At 36.9% G+C, this 23,918-nt stretch overlaps 1 protein-coding gene across 1 annotated transcript in view; it reads left to right on the top strand.

Moving 5' to 3' along the window:
* LEKR1 (leucine, glutamate and lysine rich 1) overlaps nucleotides 1–23,918 on the top strand; it is a gene marked incomplete at its 5' end in the record, with an annotated part of 146,742 nt that overhangs the window by 90,911 nt on the left and 31,913 nt on the right. The window contains one exon of the mRNA XM_007447836.1: nucleotides 12,749–12,842. Coding sequence (XP_007447898.1) covers nucleotides 12,749–12,842 — 94 coding nt within the window. The remainder of the gene's footprint in view (nucleotides 1–12,748; nucleotides 12,843–23,918) is intronic.

The raw sequence follows: 23,918 nt of genomic DNA on the forward strand, positions 1-23,918 counted from the left end.
AGCAGGAATCAATGAGATATGAAAGTCCTAATTTCTGTAGCTTTAATGTCAAGCAAAATTATCATCACAAACACAAGTTCATAAATTTTATAACAGTTCACTCAAAACACCTTATATTCTGTGGAAATGTCATAAGGAACTTTATGACTCTTTGTCAATTCAGTGAATGATTATCACTTCAATAACCTTGTTTGAACCTTGGCTTACTATATTTTGGCTTCTATAATCTGCTAGCCTTTCACAGTTTTTATTCTAAAGGGATACATATAACAGCAGTGTTTTGTACTGAGTCCATCAGAGGAATGTATATGGAATGGATTCTACTTTTGTTGATATCAAAATTATAACTGTCTCCAGGGAGACTAAAATTTGAGCATCTCAAATATTCAGTACCATCCATTTTATAGTAAAGGTAACTTCTAATGTACTCACAGGCACCCATCTGAAAATGCTCATTGGAATTTTCTAATCAGTAAGACCTCTTTTCAAATAGGAAACCTGGCTTAAGAAATAAAGTGGATCAAATTGCCAGGACTCTGCTGCCTAGCCACTTCTAACAAGTACATAGCAAGCCACATCCATTCTATAGTGCTGGTATTTTGAAAACCAGGTGAAGTTCTACTTTATTTGCCTTGACTGTTGCTCCTTATTTTATCAAGTTTACTATTATAAGATTCTACTCTTATACCTGAAAGTTGTGTAATAACATTTGAAGGTAAAACAGCATCATTTTCTATCTCTGCTATAACAATTACCACAAACTTAGTGGCTTAAAACAACACAAATTTATACAGTTCTGGGGGTCAGAAGTCCAAATGAGTGTTAGGGGCTAAAATCAAGATGTCAATAGGGCTGGCTCTTTCTGGGGCCTCCAGGGGAGAACCCATTCCTTGCTTCTTCCAGCTTTTAGAAGCTGCTGGCATTCCTTGGATCCTGGCCTCATAAATCTAATCTATGCTTCCATTGTCACATCACCACCTTCCCCCCCCCACCCACATTAACCTTCTTGCCTCTCTCTCATAAAGACCTCGATAATTATACTTAAGGCACATCCAGATGAACCAGGATAATCTCCTTATCTCAAGATCCTTAATGTAATCACATCTGCAAAGTCCCTTTTGCCATATTTACAGACTTTGGGGATTAGGACATGGATATCTTTGAAGGCAGTTATTTAGCCTTCCACAACTGTGACAAGTTAAAAATAGCTATTATCAACCCTAGAGCAACCATTAAATAAACTAAACAAAGAGTTATAGCTAATATGCCAACAAAGCAGATGAAACTAAATCATAAGCCATGTGCAAAATCCAAAAGAAGGTGGAGAAAGAAGGCCAAGGAAACAACAGATGGGGCAAATAGGCAAGATGATGGATTTAAGTCTAACTGTATCACAATTCAATTAAATGTAAATTGTCTATACATTCTAATTAAAAGACAGAGATTTTCAGATTGTATAAAAAAGTAAGATTCGGCCATATACTGCCTACAGGAAATGTATTTGAAAAATAAAGATACAAAAGGCTAAAAGTAAAAGAATGGAAAAAGATATACCATGCTGACACTAATCAAAAGAAGCTAGAATGTGTTTATTAATATCAAGCAAGGTAGATTTTAGAACAAAGACTATTACCAGGAATAAATAAATTCATTTCATAATGATAAATAGACCAGTTCATCAGAAGGACATGACAATCCTAAATGTTTGTGCCTCTAATACAGAGCTTAAAAATACGTGAAGCAAAAACTGATAGAACTACAAGGAGAAGTAGACAAATTCACAGTTATTGTTAGAGATGTCAGTAGCTCTCTCTTAACAATAGATAAAACAAGTACACAGAAAAATTAGTAAGGCTATAGAAGACTTGAACTTTACAATCAATCAACTTAACCTAATTGACATTTATACAACATTCCACCCAACAGCAGCAGAATACGCATTTTTTTTCTCCACGAGCATACAAAATATTCACCAAGATAGACCATATAATTTGGCTATAAAACAAAACCAAAGAAAATTTAAAAGGACTCAAATCATACAAAGTGTATTCTCTGGTCACAATGTAATTAACTTAGAAATAAATAACAGAAAAGTATCTTTAAAATCCCCCAAATATTTGTGAACTATAACACAATTCTAAATGAGATATGGGTCAAAGAAAATATCAAAGGGGAAATTACAAAGATATTTTAACTAAATGGGAATGAAGACATCAAAATATGTGGAACATCTCTAAAGCAAAACTTCAGGGAGAAAATTTATGGCAATAAATGTCTATGTGAAAAAAGAAAAAAGGTCAGCTTCCGCCTTAAGAAGTTAGAAAAAGAAGAGCAAACAGAACCCAAGATAAGCATAAGAAAGTAAATAATAAAGATCAGAGCAGAAATCAATGACATAGAAAACAGTAAAACAATATAGAATATCAATTAAACAATCAGTTTCTTTGAGGAGATCAATAACATTAATAAACCTCAAGTCAGACTCATCAGGAAAATATAGAGAAGACAAAAATTTACCAACATCAGAAATGAGAGTGGTGACATTACACTCTTCAGATATTAATACATTAATAGAGGAATATTATAAACAACTTTATGCTATTACTTTTTTTAATTCAAAAATACTTTATTGCTAAAAAATGCTACCCACCATCTGAGTCTTCAGTAAGTAACATCAAAGATCACTGATCACAGATCATCATTACAAAATAATAATCATGAAAACTTTGAAATATTGCAAGACTTACCAAAATGTCACAGAGAAACAAAGTGAGCCAATGCTGTTGGAAAACTGGTGCCACAAAGCCATTTGCTTGACTATGCCATTAATTTTGACAACTCTGAAAAATGGATACATTTTTTTGGAATATAAACTACCCAGCTTCAGTAAAATGAATAGATGACCTGAATTTATAGTTTAAATTTTTCCCACAAAGAAAACTTGAGGCCCAGAAGGTTTCACTGGTGAATTTTATCAAGCATTTAAGGAAGAAATAGTATTAATTCTACTTAAACTCTTCCAGAAAATGAAAGAGGAAGGAATAGTTCTTAACTTACTTCATGAGGCCAGTATTACCCTGATATCAAAATCTGACAAAAGCATTACAAGCAAATTAACAGACCGACATCCCTCATGAGCACAGATGCAAAACTTCTAAACAAAATTTTAGAAAATTGAATCCAGCAACATAAAAAAGGAAAGAAATCATGAATGTGTGGAGTTTATCCCAAGAATGTAAGATCGGTTTAACATTCAAAAATCAATTATTGTTATCCAAAAAGTAAAAAAGAAAAACTCAATGATTATGTCAATAGAAACAAAACAGGCAGTTGGCAAAACAGAACGTTCATTCCTAATTTTTAAAAAAATCTCAGCAAAGTAGAAATAGAGGAAAACTTTTTCAAATTGATACTGGGCATCTAAGAAAACTGACAGACAACATCATACTTAATAGTGAGAGACTACATACTCTCCTCCTAAGATCAAGATCAAGAAAAAAACACCTGCTGTCATCAGTTCTGTTCAACATTGTGCTGAAAGTTTTAGTCAGTACAGTCAGACAAGAAAAAGAAATAAAAGGCATCAGACTGGAAAGGAAAAATAAATTTTTTTTATTCACAGATTATATGCTCACTAACATAGAAAACCCCATGGAATCTACAAAAGGAGTTACTAGAACTAATAAGTGAGTTTGGCAAAAGGTTGCAGGAAAAAAAGTCAACATCCAAAACCCAAATTAATTTCTATATATTTGCACAGAAAAATCAAAATTTAAAAAGCAATATTTATCAAAATATTTCAAAACACATGAAGTACTTAGGAATGAATCAGACAAATAATGTGCCAGACCTGTACATTGAAAACTACATAACATTGCTGAGATAAATTAAGAGGATCTAAATAAATGGAGAGATATACAATGTTCATGGAACAGAAGCCTCAATATTGTTAACAGTTATCCCCAAATTGATTTATAGATTCAATGCAATCACAATCAAACCTCCAGCAAACATTTTTGTACAAATTAACAAGCTAATTTTAAAATTCATATGGAAATGCAAAGGACCTAGAATAATCAAAACAACTTTGAAAAAACTTTGAGGAGCCAAAAGATCAAAGTCACTACCTAACTTCAAGATTTATTGTAAAGCTACAAATAATCAAGACAGTGTGGTATTAATCTCAAGATAGACAAATAGATCAATGGAACAGGATAGAGAATCCAGAAATAGGCACACATGTATGGTTAATTGATTTTCTACATGAGTGCCAAAGCAGTTCATTGGAGAACACATAGTTTTTTTCACCATTGGTGCTGGAATAATTGTATATCCATATGCAAAAAATGAACTTTGATTCATACTGTGAAATGTATATATAGAGATTAATTCAAAATAGATCCTAGATCTAAATATAAAACCTAAAATTATAAAACTTATAGGAGAAAACAGGAATCATATCTTTGTGACCTTGGATTAGGCAAAGATTTCTTAGATTCTACCCCAAAAGCCCAATCCATAAAAGAAAAAAACCCTGATAAATTGGACTTCATCAAAGTTAAAACTTTTGTTCTTTAAAAGGCACTGTTTAGCAAATGAAGACAAGCCATCGTCAGAGATATGCACAATATATGTCATAAAGGACTTGTCTTCAGAATATATAAAGAACTTTAGAAACTCAGATGACCATAAACAACCCAATAAAAAATGAGCAAAAGATTTGAACAGACGCTTCACCAAAGGTATACAGATGGCCAAGAAGCACATAAAAAAGATGTTCAACATCATTAGTCATTAGGGAAATGCAAATTAAAACCATAATGAGATACGACCACACACTTCTATTTTTTTTATTGATTTTTTTTTTTTGGCCACACCTCATGGCACGTGGGATCTTAGTTCCCCGACGAGGGATGGAACCCATGACTATGCTGTGGAAGCATGGAATCTTAACCACTGCACCGACTGGGAAGTCCCACAAGCACACACTTTTAGAATGGCTAAAATTAAAAAACCTGAACATACCAATTGTTGGCAAGTTGTGGAGAAACTGGAACTTTCATATTCTGCTGGTTGGAATGTAAAACAGTACACTTTGGAAAACAGTATGGAGGCTTCTTAAAAAATTTAACATACACTTACCTTACTACTTAGCCATTTCACTCCTAGGTATTTACGTAAGAGAAATGAAGGGACATATCCATACAAATACTTGTACACAGATATTAATAGCTATATTTTTAATACCCAAAACCTGTGAAACAAATGTCCATCAGCAGGTGAATGGATAAACAAATTGTGGTATATCCATGTGATGAAATACTACTCAGCAAAAAATAATAATAATGAACTATTGATTCATGGTACACCATGGACAAATCTAAAAGGAATTGTGCTAAATGAAAAATGCCAAACACACAAAAAAGAATATACTGTATGATATATAGAGAATTTTTATAGAATTCTGAAAGTGCAAACTAATGTATAATGACAGAAAGCAAACTCTTGATTGCTGGGGGCGAGAGGGCAGGAGTGAGAGATTAAAAAAGGGCATAGGGAAACCTTGGGAGATGATGGATATATCATTATTTTGATTGCAGTGATGGTTTCACACACATATGTTTATGCATATGTCAAAACTCAACCAAGTGTATACTTTAAACATGTAGTTTACTGTTTTCAATTATATCTCAATAAATCTGTTGTTTTTTTTTTTAATTCTCTTGGAACCATTTCTCCTCCGAATCTTCTGTGGATAGGAAAGAAGTTGAGAAAGCTGTCTCTCAACAGGGCAGAATTTCTAACACCCTCTTCTGATGTGGCAAGGCTGTATGATGAAAAAAAAAAAAATTACATCTCAGAGAGGAAAGCCAGGAGCTACAGAGAAAAATAGATTGAGAAATCACTCCCAAGTGAAAGAATCACAGTCTAAGCAAGGAATGTTCTCTACCTCCAGGGTAGAAATCCTCACAGTCATTTCCAGTAGGATTTCAGAGTTGCGATGGACTCCACCTGATGCCAGGTGACTTACTGTGCCCCTCCCGGTGAGAGGACTATACTATCCACACCTGATTCACATCAGACTTGGCCATTTGATTTGTTCTTGCCATTGAAAATGGGAGAGGAGTGACATGCACTGATTCTGAGCAGAAACTTTAACAGATCCTATGTTTTCGCAATTTTTCTTTTCTATCACAAAAGCAGCATTCCCAGGTAGGAATTGCTCCTTGGGCTACATCCTGGAACAAAACATGCAGAGCAAAGCAGCAGATTACATATATCATGAGCAAAAAATAAACTGACCTTGTTAGCCTCTGGGATTACAGACATGTTGAGTTTTGGATGACTCTGAAATATAAAAGTAGAGCAGTCAGGTGAGAGTTGGAAACATGAGTCAGATACTCAGAGAACAGATGTGAGCTGGAGATAAAATCTGGGAGTTGTCAGCAACTATTGCATTTTAACCATAGGCATGGATATGATCACTTAGAGAAAGAGTAGAGGGAGAGAAAAAAGAGGCCTCAGAACAAAGTGCTAAGGAACACCAAACATGTAATTGACGGCAAAGATGAGTCTGCAAAGGAGACGGGAATGGCCAAATATTTGGAAGAAAGCCAGAATTGTGGGGGTTTTTTTGTTTTGTTTAATGTATTTATTTATTTATTTTTGGCTGATTTAGGTCTTCGTTGCTGCACATGGGCTTTCTCTAGTTGCGGCGAGTGGAGGCTACTCTTCGCTGCAGTGCGTGGGCCTCTCATTGCGGTGGCCTCTCATGCTGCCGAGCATGGGCTCTAGGTGCGTGGGCTTCAGTAGTTGTGGCATGCAGGCTCAGTAGTTGTGGCATGCATGCTCAGCAGTTGTGGCACATGGGCTTAGTTGCTCCGCGGCATGTGGGATCTTCCCGGGCCAGGGCTCAAACCCATATCCCCTGCATTGGCAGGCTGACTCCCAACCACTGCGCCACCAGGAAAGCCCAGAATTGAGGTTTTAATGTAATCCCACTTTTACTATCCTCATTCTTTGTTCCTTCTGCTTCCTTTCTCCAGCCTAGAGACTGCTGAGCAAGCATCAGAACCTGCTAGGTCCACCTCACATTTTAAAAGATAAGTGTTCCTTTTACAACGTTGCTGGCTTTTGAGCACCATTTGGACAGGGACCCTGCCCTCATTCACCTCTGTCTCTCCAGGTACTGCCTTGTCCATAGTGTGCATAGTGGGCAGTAAACCCCACCCTGCTGCTCACTTGCCATTTCCCTCTCCTTGGTCTTTCCCTTTAATTCTCTTTTCTCCAGATGCCCATTCTACTCTATGCTCAGGCTTTATCATTAATTGTTTTTATAAATACTGAGTAGTTACATAAAAGATTTAGATAGGTATAAAGTATGAAGAACTACAATACAATGAACGCTAAGTTTAGGAAAAAGAGCCTTACTGTTAACGCTGAAGTCCCTTGGTGCTTCTCCTTATTCCACCACATGGCATCCTTGCTCAGAGGTAACCACCAACCTGTATTTTGTGGTTCTCAGCAAACTAGGAAGAGATGGGAACTTCCTCAAACTGATAAAGAGCATCCACAAAAACCTACAGAGAACACTTGTTATTCCTTTGCTTCATTCTATAATTTTACCACGTATGTTTGTATGCCTTAAAAAAAAATTAGATTTTGCATATATTTTATCTTCATGGAAATAAAATTATACTGTATATATCAGTCAGTGATTTATTCTTTGTGCTCAAGATTATGTCCCTGGGATTTTTGTCCATGATGTTACATGTAGCTGAAGATCATTCATTTCTTCATCTGTATTATATTCTGAAGTATACCACAATTTATTTATCTTTTCTGCTTAGCTATATTTCATAAATTTTGATGTGTAGAAATTTTATTATTGTTCATTTCTAATTATTTTGAAGTATCAGTTATGATTTTTCATTTGACCCAAGAGTTATTCAGAAACACATTTTTTTAAAGTTCCAAATACATGGAGATATTTATCTTTCGTTACTGACGTTTCTTTGTTTTCAGAGAATATGGATTATAACAGTGCTGTTCAGTAGAAGTATAATGTGAGCCACATATGTCACTTAAAAAGTTTTAATTGCCATATTAGAAGAGTAAAAATAAACAGGTAAAAGTTATCTTAATATATTTTACTTAACCCAATATGTAAGGTTAGGGTTAGGGTTTGGTTTTATCAAGTCTGTTTCTCTTAACTCATGAGTTTTGTTTATTTGCCATTATTATGATTGTAACTTTAAGTTTTCTGTCAATACTTCTCCCTTTTTCTACACTCTTTTCTCCTTTTGGGCCTTGGGTGGGGGCAGTATTGTTGGAGATTCTTTTATTTTCTTAGTGCATCTTCTTCTAATGGCATATTCTATTCTTTTAGTGGTTACTTCTGAGATTTTACCATGCATGCTTAATGAAGTCTAAAATTAATATCTCAAACTTCTCTTGAATAAAGCAAACTTCTCTTGAATATCTCAAACTTCTCTTGAATAACACTGGCACCTTATAGTTGCCATCCTGCCATCCTATATTCTACATTTTTGTCTAGTGTTCTAGTTTTATACTTTTGTTAGCCCCACTGATTACACACAGTCAAAACTAATATTTTATACAGATGATATTTATTTACAAGTACTTACATACAAGGCTGGCTACATAATTTTCAGGCCAAGTGTAAAATGAAAATGTGGAGCCCCTTCAAAAAAAAAAAGAAGCTTTTTCCTTTCCTTCACCATCTTTCTCTCAACTTGTCAGGGTCTTTTTTTTGTTTGTTTGCTATTGAATCTTGTGCTCCCTTGGGCATGGAGAAATCGTAACATGGATGCAGGCTCTCAGAGGCACCCAAGGCCCTGTCCCAGACTCAGCCAAAAGGACACACATGGAAGACCCAACATTCCCCATGCCTGTGCCCACTGAATCAGAGGATGACAGCAGATGCTGGGCAAGGGTCAGGGAGAAAAGGGTTGAGAACCATCCTGGGGAGACAGGGAGGTGTCGAGAGGTAGGACTCTGTGTGAGCCGAGGCTCCAAGGCCCCAGCATGTGCTTGACTGTCCCATTAGACCTCACTTACAAAACACAGACTCAAAGATAAAGTTATTAAGAATTTCTCAGTGGTGACCACAGAGTATTAAATCTGAAACCCAGGGCCCCCTTCAGAACATGGACCCTGTACAGCTGAATTGATCACACACCAAAGAAGCCCTCCCTGCCTGTGTGTTTGCCTGTTCCTTTGCTCACCATTTTTTCTTGATCGTCTGACCTTCCTTCTGAGATCATAATCCTTCCTGCAAAGCATATTTTTTAAAAGTCGTTTAGCTGGCAGTAAACACACAGATTTTATTTTTCTGAGCATATTTTATTTCGACCTCTTTCTGAAAGATAGTTTTGCTGGGTACCCAACTTCAGATTGATGGTTATTTTCTCATGGGATTTTTAATATATTATTTTGCTGTCTTTGGCCTTGCTTGTTTCTATTGGAGAATAAGCTTTCAATGTGTTTGAGTTCCTTTGAAGACAATATGTTTTATTTCCTCTCCAGCGTCTTTTAAAATCTCTTTTAATTCCAATGTTCTTCATTTTCACTACCAGGTGCCAGATATGAGATTTATTTTTATTAATCTTGCTTGGAATCCTTTGGGCTTCCTAGATTTATGGGTTGGTATTTTTCATCAATCTGTAATGTCCTTCCTCTCCCTTTCTCTCTCATTTGCTTCTGAAATGGTAAATAGAGAAATATTAGATCTTTTCACTCTGTCCTCCATATATCAACCTCTTTTATATTTTACATATTTTTGACATCATGTACTGCACCCTGTGTAATTTCTTTGAATCTCCCTTTCAGTTTATTACTTCATTTTTAGCTGTGAATAATCTGCTATAGGACCATCTACTGAGTTTTTCATCTCAGTTATTGTATGCTTCATTTCTATAAGTTTGATTGGTTCGTTTCAGATTTCATTAGTCATTTAAATTAATCTTTTATTTCTTCCAACATATTGTACATCCTTATTTATATTCAATATCTGAAAATACTTTAGAATTTGTGGCTTTGATTATGCTATCATTTGTGTCTGCTCATTCTTCCTTTTACTAGCTTTAAAAAAATAATTTTGTGATTCTTAAAATTATGGTCTCATAGGTCTTGAATTTTTATCTGTAGGAATCTCTGAGTTTCAAGTTGAAGATAGGTTTCTCCCAAACATATTGGTGTTTTTCCTACCAGGCATCTGGAGGCAAGGTTATCCTAACACCATTGTAAGATACCGCCTCAATATGAAGCTTTTTGGACCACTCAGGTAGTGTGAATTCAGGATACAAACCTGCACTGGGATTGGCTTGTGTTTACAAATTCTTGTGGGAGATTTGTATTTTCCCCTCTACCTAGCACCAAACTTCAAAGCCGGAAATTTCTTTTTTGTTTTTTGAGAGGGGATGTGATTTGTATTTTACACATACTGGGTGTGAATTTCATATTCTTACATACAGTATGACAAAAATGCATACTGCATATGTCCCTCTTTGAGATGCAGTTTTATGCAGGTGAGTTTCCTCTCAAGCTCTTCCTTTCTCTCCTGACTCCAGTGCCCTTCATGGCTGTGAAATTTAATGCTCAAGTACATCAGATTTGGAAGGTACCTTCAAGGTGAGAATTGGCTTCAATGCTGTACTTATTGTTGGGATTCTTCCTTTTACTTCATTTTTTTAAACCATTAGTTTGGAATAATTTTGTATTTAAAGAAAAGTTACAGAGAATTTGTGTCCCTCTTGTCCATTTTTCATAACCATGGCACATACGTAAAAACTAAGAAATTAATATGGGTATAATACAATTAACTAACCTATAGACTTTATTCAAATTTCACTAGTTTTCCACTGATAACCTTTTTCTGTCCTTTCTCTTGTTTTTTATTTCCTGCATCTTCCTAACTTTTTGTCCAGATTACTGATGAATTTTAAGATTTTTTTTATAAGTGAAAACAAAACTTTACTTATTTTCAGTAGAAAAGTTGTCAAAGTACCTAGTCTGACACAGTTTTGAAAAAAAGTCTGGGGAGTTTTGTTCTTTTCAATCATTTTCCCTTAAATAATATTCATAATCCTGGTTACCAAGTTGATGTGTCTTTATGTTCATGACCTGAAAATTTTCTAGCCTAGAAATGTAGGCACTATTTTTATTAAAAAATGTTTAATAATACTGTAAGAGTGAGATGAGAATAGAGATCAAGATAGATTGACAGTCTATTACAATACTCTTGGTGGGAAATAAAGTCAAGAACCTTAACTGTTAGTAGTCGGAAAGGAAGGGAGGAAATAGTTCGAGGTGCACCAAGGAGCAGAATACATAGAACTTGTTACTGAATGGATGTGGTAGAACAAGAAGAAGGAAAAGTCAGAGATGACACAGGGATTTCAAGCTAAAGATTGTGACTCTTGAAGGTTTCAGAAGTCAAAAGGAAAGGCAAGACCATTGGAGATGATGATGAATTTGTTTTTTGATGTGTGGAATCTTTGGTGTTGATGGCTCATCAGGGTGGAGATGTCTAACAGGCATAAATGAATGTCTAACAGGCATAAATGAAAGTCACAAGTTTGAGAAAAGGGGTCAGAACTAAAGGGAAGTGGGTGATGATGGAAAACAAAGGGATTAGAAAGAGGAATAAGCAATGGAAAAGAATCACCTACACAGAAAATAAGAAGGGTTATGATGATTATAGAAGGGGGTGGAGGGACTCCCTGATCAACAGGCATACTTTTGTCACCACTTGTGATATTTGAAGTCTTAACTTCAGGGCCCCTGGAGAAATGTTCTCATGAATCTCCCACACTTACTTCTACCCAGAGGGTCACAAACTTAGCTTTAAGACCCAATTACGTGGGGACTTTCCTGGTGGTGCAGTGGTTAAGAATCCACCTGCCAATGCAGGGGACATGGGAAGATCCCACATGCTGCGGAGCAACTAATCTCGTGTGCCACAACTACTGAGCCTGTGTGCCACAACTACTGAAGCCTGCACACCTAGAGCAGGTGCTCCGCAACTGCAATAAGAAGCCCGCACACCACAACGAAGAGTTGCCTCCACTAGCCACAACTAGAGAAAGCTCGCATGCAGCAGCGAAGACCCAACACAGCCATAAATAAATAAATTTATTTTAAAAAGATCCAATTATGTGGATTAAAATATTAAAATGTTCTTTGTGTTTTCTCTCCTATTTTCTAGTATGTTTTGTACTATTCCACATCTCAGATATTACCCTCTGCTTAATTCAGTCTGTTCCTATTAGCACTTGAGATAAATAAAAGAAAAATAAATCTAGCAGGAACCACAAACGTGCTGATTTTGTGTCATATCCCAAGACATTTTCCTTTTTTAAAGAAACAAAATATTACCTAGTGTTAGAATTTAGTCATAAACTTTAGAACCACAATGTATAGTATTTTATTATATTTGCGACTACACATAGGTTGTTACTATTTCATGCAAAAATAATATTACTTATTAAGCAAAAATTAAGCCTGAGAAAATACTTACCTTGTTGCCAGTGTTTTTAAATTGCTGTTAACAACAGTTAAAATAGTATGTAGTAGCAGTACACACACACACATATGTATATATATATATTTCTAAAGAGAAGAATAAACAGAATGAGTTGTGAAATAATCCCTGAGCCACGAACTGTAATTTAAGAAGGGTGTTAAGGGTGTGTCTTGACTCATTTGTTGTGTTTATGATTTTCAGGGAATTGATGCTGATTTCACATCAGAAAAGCATGGAGCTGTTGCAGGAAACCCTTAGACAGAAGATGCTGAATGGTGATAACTGGAGGGAGAAGGTAACAATAATGTGGCTTTCAGCAGCATGTGTCTTATTTGTTTTTAAAAAATTCTGTCCATTTGCCAGGCTACTTCAGATAGGTTTCTTTGCTTCTATGCACACCTTTGATTCTTTCTGGAATTTCCTAGACCAAACGTGCTTACAATATATGTTTTTTACAAAATATTAGACAAGTAGGAAGTTAAAACATAAGAATAGAATTTGAAATCTTATAAGATTAAGATAGCTGTTAGTTCTTATGTAAAAGCATAATTTTTACTTTTAAATATTTACCCTTTTTCCCATAAAATGACAGAATCTGCATTTGACTACATCCTTAAAAGCAGGGGAATATTAATTCATTCTTATGATTTCTCTGCTTTTAAGAAGATAATACAAGAGAATGAACAATGACTTAAAATTATTCAGTTATAAACTTCTGGCAAATAAAATGAATAAGTATTTAGCTCACTATTTACAAAGAAGAAGTTTGCTTTTAGAGTATGAAAAAATTGCATTGACTTTTGTCTTTGGACTTTTCTATATTTTTCAAACTTTCAACAATGAGTATGTATTGCTTTCATAATTTTAAATACAAATCATACTTTTAAAATTGTTAGCCCCTGCCTTCTCAGGCCTTGCACAGCTCTAGTCATTGAGGCTATAGACATCATCTTCCTGTCATAAACTTCTCATACTTTTTGATTGATCCCTTGGCTTTATCATGCATACTGTGCTGAAACCTTCCAAGCTGTTTCTTTTCCCCCACCAGTACCTAATCCTGGCTCTAGCCTTCTGTCTTGGTTTTCTGATTTTGTCTTACATGTGCATCTAGACCTAGAGCTGGCTACTGAAATTCAGATTGTTTGACTGAAGTCCCAACAACGTATTTGGTTATCATCAGATGCTTCTCCTTGGTGACTAGACCTTATAACTTGTAACCTCAAGCAACAATTGGTGGCCACCTTCAAACTAATGTCTCCACCTGAAATTCCCCACTCTGCCATCCACAGATGAAATCCTTTAGGTATTGTTGCTGGCTCAGGTTAATTCTAAATTTGTCACTTTCATTTCCAGTCTTCACACAGTTGGCCATACTCAACCAGTCTGGCTCTCTATAAATCAATCCCCCTTCCCTTATCCTTTGGGGACAGCACATTCAGGCTATAACAAAAATGATCTCTATAGCAACAGTTCGATATGGGCAACAATTAAAATTTAAGAATATGGACTAAAGTTGCTCTAAGTGTCTCATTCTTTTGTTTTATTTTATAGCATAGGCTTCTTTTTATTATAGATCTTTATTGCAGTATAATTGCTTCACAATACTGTGTTGGTCTCTGTCGTACAACAAAGTGAATCAGCCACATGCACACATACATCCCCACAACCCCTCCCCCCTAAGCTTCCCCATCCCACCTCTCTAGGTCATCACAAAGCACCAAGCTGATCTCCCTGTGCTATGCTTCTGCTTCCCACTAGCTAATTATTTTACAATCAGTAGTGTATATATGTCGATGCTACTCTCACTACACCCCAGCTTCCCCTTCCCTCCCCCCCATATCCTCAAGTCCACTCTCTATGTCTACATCTTTATTCCTGCCCTGCCACTAGGTTCAACAGTACCTTTTTTTTTTTTTTAGATTCCATATATATGCGTTAGCATATGGTATTTGTTTTTCTCTTTCTGACTTGGTTCTATGTCCTGGATATTGTAAATAGTACTGCAATGAACATTGTGGTGCACGTCTCTTTTTGAATTATGGTTTTCTCAGGGTATATGCCCAGCGGTGGGATTGCTGGGTCATATGGTAATTCTATTTTTAGTTTTTTAAGGAACCTCCATACAGTTCTCCATAGTGCTTTTATCAATTTACATTCCCACCAACAGTGCAGGAGGGCACCTTTTTCACCACACCCTTTCTTCTAGATTTTTTGATAATGGCTGTTGTGACCGGTGTGAGGTGATACCTTATTGCAGTTTTGATTTGCATTTCTCTAATAATTAGTGATGTTGAGCATCTATTCATGTGCCTCTTGACCATCTGTATGTCTTCTTTGGTGAAATGTCTATTTAGGTCTTCTGCCCATTTTTGGATTGGGTTGTTTGTTTTTTTGATATTGAGCTCCATGAGCTGTTCGTATATTTTGGAGATTAATCCTTTATCTGTTGTTTCATTTGCAAATATTTTCTCCCATTCTGAGGGTTGTCTTTTTGTCTTGCTTATGGTTTCCTTTGCTGTGCAAAGCTCTTAAGTTTAATTACCTCCCATTTGTTTATTTTTGTTTTTATTCCCATTTCTCTAGGAGGTGGGTCAAAAAAGATCTTGCTGTGGTTTATGTCAGTGTTTTTCCTATGTTTTCCTCTAAGAGTTTTATAGTGTATGGTCTTACATTTAGGTCTTTAATCCATTTGGGGTTTACTTTTGTATACGGTGTTAGGTGGTGTTCTAATTTCATTCTTTTACATGTAGCTGTCCAGTTTTCCCAGCACCACTTATTGAAGAGGGTGTCTTTTCTCCATTGTATGTTCTTGCCTCCTTTGTCATAAATTAGGTGACCATACGTGTGTGTGTTTATCCCAGGGCATTCTATCTGGTACCATTGATCTATATTTCAGCTTTTGTGCCAGTACCATACTGTCTTGATTACTGTAGCTTTGTAGTATAGCCTGAAGTCAGGAAGCCTGATTCCTCCAGCTCCGTTTTTCTTTCTCAAGATTGCTTTGGCTATTCGGGGTCTTTTGTGTTTCCACACGAATTGTAAACTTTTTGTTCTAATTCTGTGAAGAATGCCATTGGTAGTTTGATAGGGATTGCATTGAATCTGTAGATTGCTTTGGGTAGTATAGTCATTTCACAATATTGATTCTTCCAATCCAAGAACATGGTATATTTCTCCATATGTTTATGTCATCTTTGATTTCTTTCATCAGTGTTTTATAGTTTTCTGAGTACAAGTCTTTCGCCTCCTTAGGTAGGTTTATTCCTAGGTATTTTATTCTTTTTGTTGCAGTGGTAAATGGGATTGTTTCCTTAATTTCTCTTTCTGATTTTTCCTTGTTAGTGTATAGGAACACCACAGATTTCTGTGTATTAATTTTGTATCCTGCAACCTTACCAAATTCATTGATTAGTTCTAGTAGTTTTCCGGTGACATCTTTAGGATTTTCTATGTATAGTAGTATCATGTCATCTGCAAATAGTGACAGTTTTACTTCTTCTTTTCCAATTTGGATTCTTTTTCTTCTCTGATTGCCATAGCTAGGACTTCCAAAACTATGTTGAATAAGAGTGGCAAGAGTGCACATTCTTGTCTTTTTCCTGATCTTAGTTAGCTTTCAGTTTTTCACCATTGAGAATGACATTTGGTGTGGGTTTGTCATAACATGGCCCCTATTATGTTGAGGTAGCTTCCTTCTACACCCATTTTCTGGAGATTTTTTATCATGAATCAGTGTTGAATTTTGTCAAAAGCTTTTTCTGCATCTATTGAGATGATCATATGTTTTTTTATTCCTAAGTTTGTTAATATGGTGTATCACATTGATTGATTTGCATATATTGAAGAATCCTTGCATGCCTGGGATAAATCCCACTTGATCATGGTGTATGACCCTTTTAATATGTTGTTGGATTCTGTTTCCTAGTGTTTTGATCAGGATTTTTGCATCTATGTTAATCAGTGATATTGGTCTATAATTTTCTTTTTTGTGTGATATCTTTGTCTGCTTTTGGTATCAGGGTGATGGTGGCCTCATAGAATGAGTTTGGGAGTGTTCCTTCCTCTGCAATTTTTTGGAAGAGTTTGAGAAGGATGGGTGTTAGCTCTTCTCTAAATGTTTGATAGAAACCATCTGGTCCTGGACTTCTGTTTGTTGGAAGATTTTAAATTACAGTTTCAATTTCATTACTTGAGATAGGTCTCTTTATATTTTCTAATTCTTCCTGGTTCAGTCTTGGAAAATTGTACCTTTCCAAGAATTTGTCCATTTCTTCAAGGTTGTCCATTTTATTGGCATATAGTTGTTTGTAGTAGTCTCTTATAATCCTTTGTATTTCTATGATGTCAGTTGTCATTTCTCCTTTTTCATTTCTAATTTTATTGATTTGTGTCCTCGCCCTTTTTTTCTTGATGAGTCTGGCTAAGGCTTTATCAGTTTTGTTTATCTTCTCAAGGAGCCACCTTTTAGTTTTACTGATCTTTGCAATTGTTTTCTTTGTTTCTATTTCATTTATTTCTGCTCTGATCTTTATGATTTCTTTCCTTCTACTGACTTTGGATTTTGTTTGCTCTTCTTTCTCTAGTTGCTTTTGGTGTAGGGTTAGATTGTTTATTTGAGATTTTTCTTGCACCTTGACGTAAGATTGAATTGCTATAAACTTCCCTTTTAGAACTGCTTTTCCTGGGTCCATAGGTTTTGGGTTGTTGTGTTTTTGCTGTCATTTGTTTCTATGTATTTTTTAATTTCTTCTTTGATTTCTCCAGTGATCTCTTAGTTATTTAGTAGCTCACTGTTTAGCCTCCATGTATTTGTGGTTTTTACAGGTTCTTTTCTGTAATTGATTTCCAATCCCGTAATGTTGTGGTCAGAAAAGATGCTTGGTAAAATTTCAATTTTTTAAAATTTTCCAAAGCTTGATTTGTGACCCAAGATGTGATCTATCCTGGAGAATGTTCTGTGTACACTTGAGAAGAAAGTGTATTCTTCCACTTTCAGGTGGAATGTTTTATAAATGACAATTAAATCTATCTGGTCTGTTGTGTCATTTAAAGCTTGCGTTTCCTTATTTATTTTCTGTTTGGATGATCTGTCCATTGGTGTAAGTGGGGTGTTAAAGTCCCCTACTATTATTGTGTTACTGTCGATTTCTCCTTTTATTGTTGTTAGCATTTGCCTTATGTATTGAGGTGCTCCTATGTTGGGTGCATAAACATTTATAATTGTTATATCTTCTTCTTGGATTGATCCCTTGATCATTATGTAGTATCCTTCCTTATCTCTTGTAACAGTCTTTATTTTAAAGTCCATTTTATCTAATATGAGTATTGCTACTCCAGCTTTCTTTTGATTTCCATTTGCATGGAATATCTTTTTGCATCCCTTCACTTTCAGTCTGTATGTGTCCCTAGGTCTGAAGTGGTTTTCTTGTAGCCAACATATATATGGGTCTTGTTTCTGTATCCATTCAGCCAGTCTGTGTCTTTTGGTTGGGACATTTAATCCATTTACATTCAAGGTTATTGTCGATATGTATGTTCCTATTACCATTTTCTTAATTGTTTGGGGTTTGTTTTTGTGGGCCTTTTTCTTCTCTTGTGTTTCCCGCCTAGAGAAGTTTCTTTAGCATTTGTTGTAAAGCTGATTTGGTGGTCCTGAATTCTCTTAGCTTTTGCCTGTCTGTAAAGCTGTTGATTTCTCCGTTGAATCTGAATGAGATCCTTGCTGGGTATGGTTGTAGGTTTTTCTCTTTCATCACTTTAAGTATATCCTGCCACTCCCTTGTGGCCTGCAGAATTTCTCCTGAAAAATCAGCTGATAACCTTATGGGGATTCCTTTGTATGTTAATTTTTGCTTTTCCCTTGCTGCTTTTAATTTTTTTTCTTTGAATTTAATTTTTGTTAGTTTGATTAATATGTGTCTTGGTGTGTTTCTCCTAGGGTTTATCCTGTATGGGACTCTCTGTGCTTCCTGACTTGGGTGACTCTTTCCTTTCCCATGTTAGGGAAGTTTTGCTCTATAATCTCTTCTTATGTTTTCTCAGACCCTTTCTTTTTCTCTTCTTCTTCTGGGAACCCTATAATTTGAATGTTGGTACATGTAGTGTTGTCCCAGATGTCTCTGAGATTGCCTTCAATTCTTATCCTTTTTTCCTTTATTCTGCTCCTTGGCAGTTATTTCCACTATTTCGTCTTCCAGCACAAGTATTCGTTCTTCTGCCTCAGTTATTCTGTTATTGATTCCTTCTGGTGTATTTTTCATTTAGTTATTTTATTGTTCATTTTGTTTGTTTGTTCTTAAGTTTTTCTAGATCTTTGTTAAACATTTCTTGTATTTTCTCAATCTGTGCCTCCATTCTATTTCTGAGATTCTGGATCATCTTTACTATCATTACTCTGAATTCTTTTTCAGATAGATTGCCTATTTCCTCTTCATTTATTTGGTCTTGTAGGTTTTTACCTTGCTCCTTCTTCTATGACATATTTTTTTGCTGTCTCACTTTTTTTTTCTTTTTTTTAATGAATGGGATTATGTTTCTGTCTTACTGGTTGTTTGGCCTGTGGCTTCCAACACTGCAGTTTCTAGGCTGTTGGGTAGAGCTGTGTCTTGGTGCTGCAATGAGGACCTCTGGGAGACCTTACTCCGATGAATATTCCCTGGGATCTGAGGTTCTCTATTAGTCCAGTGGTTCGGACTTGGGGCTCCCACCACAGGAGCTCAGGCCCAACTCCTGGCTCGTGAACCATGATCCCGCAAGCCATGCAGGCAGCCATGCAGGAATCAGGCTCCCTGACTTCAGACTATACTACAAAGCTACAGTAATTAAGACAGTATGGTACTGGCACAAAAACAGAAAGTTAGATCAGTGGAACAGGATAGAAATCCCAGAGATAAACCCACGCACATATGGACACCTTATCTTTGATAAAGGAGGCAGGAATGTACAGTGGAGAAAAGACAGCCTCTTCAATAAGTGGTGCTGGGAAAACTGGACAGGTACATGTAAAAGTATGAGATTAGGTCACTCCCTAACACCATACACAAAGATAAGCTCAAAATGGATTAAAGACCTAAATGTAAGGCCAGAAACTATCAAACTCTTAGAGGAAAACATAGGCAGAACACTCCATGACATAAATCACAGCAAGATCCTTCTTGACCCATCTCCTAGAGTAATGGAGATAAAAACAAAAATAAACAAATGGGACCTAATGAAACTTCAAAGCTTTTGCACAGCAAAGGAAACCATAAACAAGACCAAAAGACAGCCCTCAGAATGGGAGAAAATATTTGCAAATGAATCAACTGACAAAGGATTAATCTCTAAAATTTACAGGCAGCTCATGCAGCTCAATAACAAAAAAATAAACAACCCAATCCAAAAATGGGCAGAAGACCTAAATAGACATTTCTCCAAAGAAGATATACAGACTGCCAACAAACACATGAAAGAATGCTCAACATCATTAATCATTAGAGAAATGCAAATCAAAACTACAATGAGATATCATCTCACACCAGTCAGAATGGCCATCATCAAAAAATCTAGAAACAATAAATGCTGGAGAGGGTGTGGAGAAAAGGGAACACTCTTGCACTGCTGGTGGGAATGTGAATTGGTTCAGCCACTATGGAGAACAGTATGGAGGTTCCTTAAAAAACTACAAATAGAACTACCATATGACCCAGCAATCCCACTACTAGGTATATACCCTGAGGAAACCAGAATTCAGAAAGAGTCATGTACCAAAATGTTCATTGCAGCTCTATTTACAATAGCCCGGAGATGGAAACAACCTAAGTGCCCGTCGTCGGATGAATGGATAAAGAAGATGTGGCACATATATACAATGGAATATTACTCAGCCATAAAAAGAAACGAAATTGAGCTATTTGTAATGAGGTGGATAGATCTAGAGTCTGTCATACAGAGTGAAGTAAGTCAGAAAGAGAAGGACAAATACCGTATGCTAACACATATATATGGAATTTAAGAAAAAAAAATGTTATGAAGAACCTAGGGGTAAAACAGGAATAAAGACAGAGACCTACTGGAGAACAGACTTGAGGATATGGGGAGGGGGAAGGGTGAGGTGTGTTAGGGCGAGAGAGAGACATGGACATATTGGTGGGATTGGGAGGGTGGGTGGGAGGGAGACGCAAGAGGGAAGAGATATGGGAACATATGTATATGTATAACTGATTCACTTTGTTATAGAGCAGAAACTAACACACCACTGTAAAGCAATTATACTCCAATGGCTAGAGAGTTGCCAAGATCTGCCTTTTCTACATGTTTAAAAATGCTTTAGCGTTTTCTAGACATTTGGCCTTATTTAAATTATGTAGCCTCTTTGAACCTCAGCTTCCTCATTTCTAAAATGCAGTAATAATATCAACCTATGTTGTGAAGACTAAATAAAAAAATCATGTGAAAGCTTAATTAAGGTTAAATTAGTATCTAATATCAATAATTCAATTATAACATCACATACAATTATGTATTAATAATATATTAATGATTAATAGTAAGTATTAATAGTAAGTGATATAAAATGAAAATTATGTGAACAATAAATATCAGTATAAATTAAAAAAAAAGATGTAAAAAAAAAGTAGAACAATAACAAAGTGAAAACTAAAATTAGAATAGGAAGCTAACAGCTATGTTAGAAAAAATATAAAAATAAAAATATAGATGAAACAACAACTAGAAGGTAAAACAGAACCACAATAGTAAAACAGAGGAGGAGGAAAAAAAAAAGTGGAAAAGGCCTTGGCTGTGGAGGGTGGGGCCTAAGCAGCGGTGAAGTTTGGGCAGTGGGCGGGCCCTATCCTTAGGACCCAAAGGGCTGGAAAAGGCAGTGGGGTGGGAGGTGGGGTTGTAGGAGGGGGGGCTTAGGCTCAACAGAACAGAAGCCCCCAGGCATGCCCCTGCTTCTGGTCTCAGAGGGTGGGGGGGGCCCATCTGGGAGCCCAGCGTGCTTCCTGGGCTCCAGTGGGTGGTGCAAATGCCCTCTGCTCCTCTACTGCTCCTCCAGTCTGGAGGTCCCCTCCCACCTGCCTCTCCTGATCTCCCCGCCCTCCTTCCTATTCCCCCAGGACCCACACAGCCTGGAGGGGGCTTTTGGAGGGTGTGGGACCATCCTGGGAGCTCGGCAGGCTCCCAGTGCCCGAGTGAGCAGGGCAAATGTCCTCTGCTCTTTTCCTGATCCTCTGGTCCTGGAGGGCCCCTCTCGACCGCCTCTCCTGTTCTCTCCTGGCCTCCCTCCTATGCCCCCAGGACCAACCTGGCCCAGAGGGGACCACTGAGCATGTAGGACCCAGCCCGAGAGCCGGGCAGACTTCCCCAGCTGATTGGGCAGGGGAAATGCTGGGCCCGCTCCCCCTCTGATCTGAGCCCCTGAGGGTCCCTCCAGGCGTGGGAACCCCTCCCCTTCCTGCCTCTCAGTCACCCCTCAGGGGCACCTGTCCTGTCCAGGCTCCACTTCTCCTCCCCCCTCAGTGTCCCCACATCCTACTGGTGCTCTTGGGGGTTCTTCCCATCTCCCTGGATGTCAGGGTCCCCCACCAGCATCCAGCAGGCACCCTAGTTGTGGGGAGATGTGAACTCTGCATCTTCCCACAGCGCCATCTTGACTCGGTACCTCCAACCTAGGCTTTTTCTTCTCCGTCTTCTCTAAAGCCCACACTTCTTTAATTCCTTCTATTTTTTTTAGCCTCGGTGTACTAAGTTGGTTAGTCTATCCTTATTCACTTCCCCTACCCTTACCAATCCATGTTTAAAAATATGAAAAGATGATCCACCTATCTAGCAATCCAAAATATTCAAATTAAAGCAAGGAGAGATTATTTTTACTGCTTCAACTCTGTCTTGCAGTGAAAGTCTAGTAAGATAGTCTTTCATTTTTACTCTTTAAGGGACTGGAAATTACACAGCCTTTTGGAGGGCAGCTTGGCAATATGTATAAAGAGATATTATAAACATACCATCTTTTGAGTCAGAAATTTCACTGATGGGTACTTCCCTGGTGGTCCAGTGGTAAAGAATCCACCTTACAATGCAGGGGGATGCAGGTTTGATCCCTGGTCAGGGAACTAAGATCCCACGTGCTGCGGGGCAACTAAGCCCATATGCCACAACTACTGAGCTCACATGCCTCAGTAGAGCCCGCTTGCCGCAAACTACAGAGCCCACACGCTCTGGAGCCCATGCATCACAACTACAGAGCCCACGTGCCGTGGAGCCTGTGCACCACAACTAGAGAAGAGAAAACCTGCATGCCACAACTAGAGAGAAGCCCTCACACCACAATGAAGATCCGGCATGCCTCAGAAAAGATCCTGCATGCCGCAACTAAGACCCGATGCAGCCAAAAAGAAATAAAATAAATAAATAAATAAATAAATAAATAATAAATCTTTGAAAAAATAAAAGAAATTTCACTGATGAAATTAGTGAAATGCAGATGGAGATTCACAGATCATTCCTTTCCCTCAAACTCCTGAGCTCCTCTTAGATTGACAAAATGAACTTTCCTGCCTTTGCTTATGTAGAAGTTCCTCATCTCTTTGGTCACACCCCACCAGTGGATATAATCCACTGGAAAAGAAGTCTCTGCATTCATGATCCACTCTAGTACTGCTGCTTACTGTGCCCTATCCCTGAGGTGCTAACACAGCATGCAGACCAAGTTAATGTTAGCATCTGACCATATAAAACTATATGTTCTAGCTTTATGCTAAGTTAATTTGTTGATGAAAATAAACATATGTGAGATTCTCTAAGTTCTTATTAAAACCATGATATCTTTCTAATAAATTAATTATATCAGAGATATATTTTGGCCTGTGTAATTTTCTTTAATATAAATGGACATTTCATTCTTTTGAGAGGACATGACTTTTTGTTAATAAATCTTATAATTTAGCTTAGTAGTAAATCAGGATCCAGACCAGTAAAGCCAGCGAATGATAATTATGCTTGGCTATGTTAGTTATTGAGACTATGAATTAAAAGTTCCCTGAAAGTCCTCTCATGAGAAAGGAGAATCGCTAATATGACATTGTCATCTCTTTCTTGGGTCATTGTGCCTTTGCATAGGAATGAAATGTTCCCTTTAAAATGTATAATACACATATTAGAATAAACTTCATAACTTAAATGCTTTTAACAGTCAAAAAAAGTAGATAGCAATTTATGCCCTTACTTAATTATTTTAGAGTATGTAAAAAGCACGTAATAAAAGCAATAGTTGCTATGCAACAAGGTTGGCACATTTTAAAATAACTGAGTATTTACTAATTATCATGGATTTTTGTTTATTTCAAGTATTGCTTTGATGTGAAGAAAGCAAATTAATGTGCATGTT

This window comes from Lipotes vexillifer, unplaced genomic scaffold, assembly GCF_000442215.2.
Source record: "Lipotes vexillifer unplaced genomic scaffold, Lipotes_vexillifer_v1.1 scaffold1207, whole genome shotgun sequence".
NCBI classification, from domain to species: Eukaryota; Metazoa; Chordata; class Mammalia; order Artiodactyla; family Lipotidae; genus Lipotes; species Lipotes vexillifer.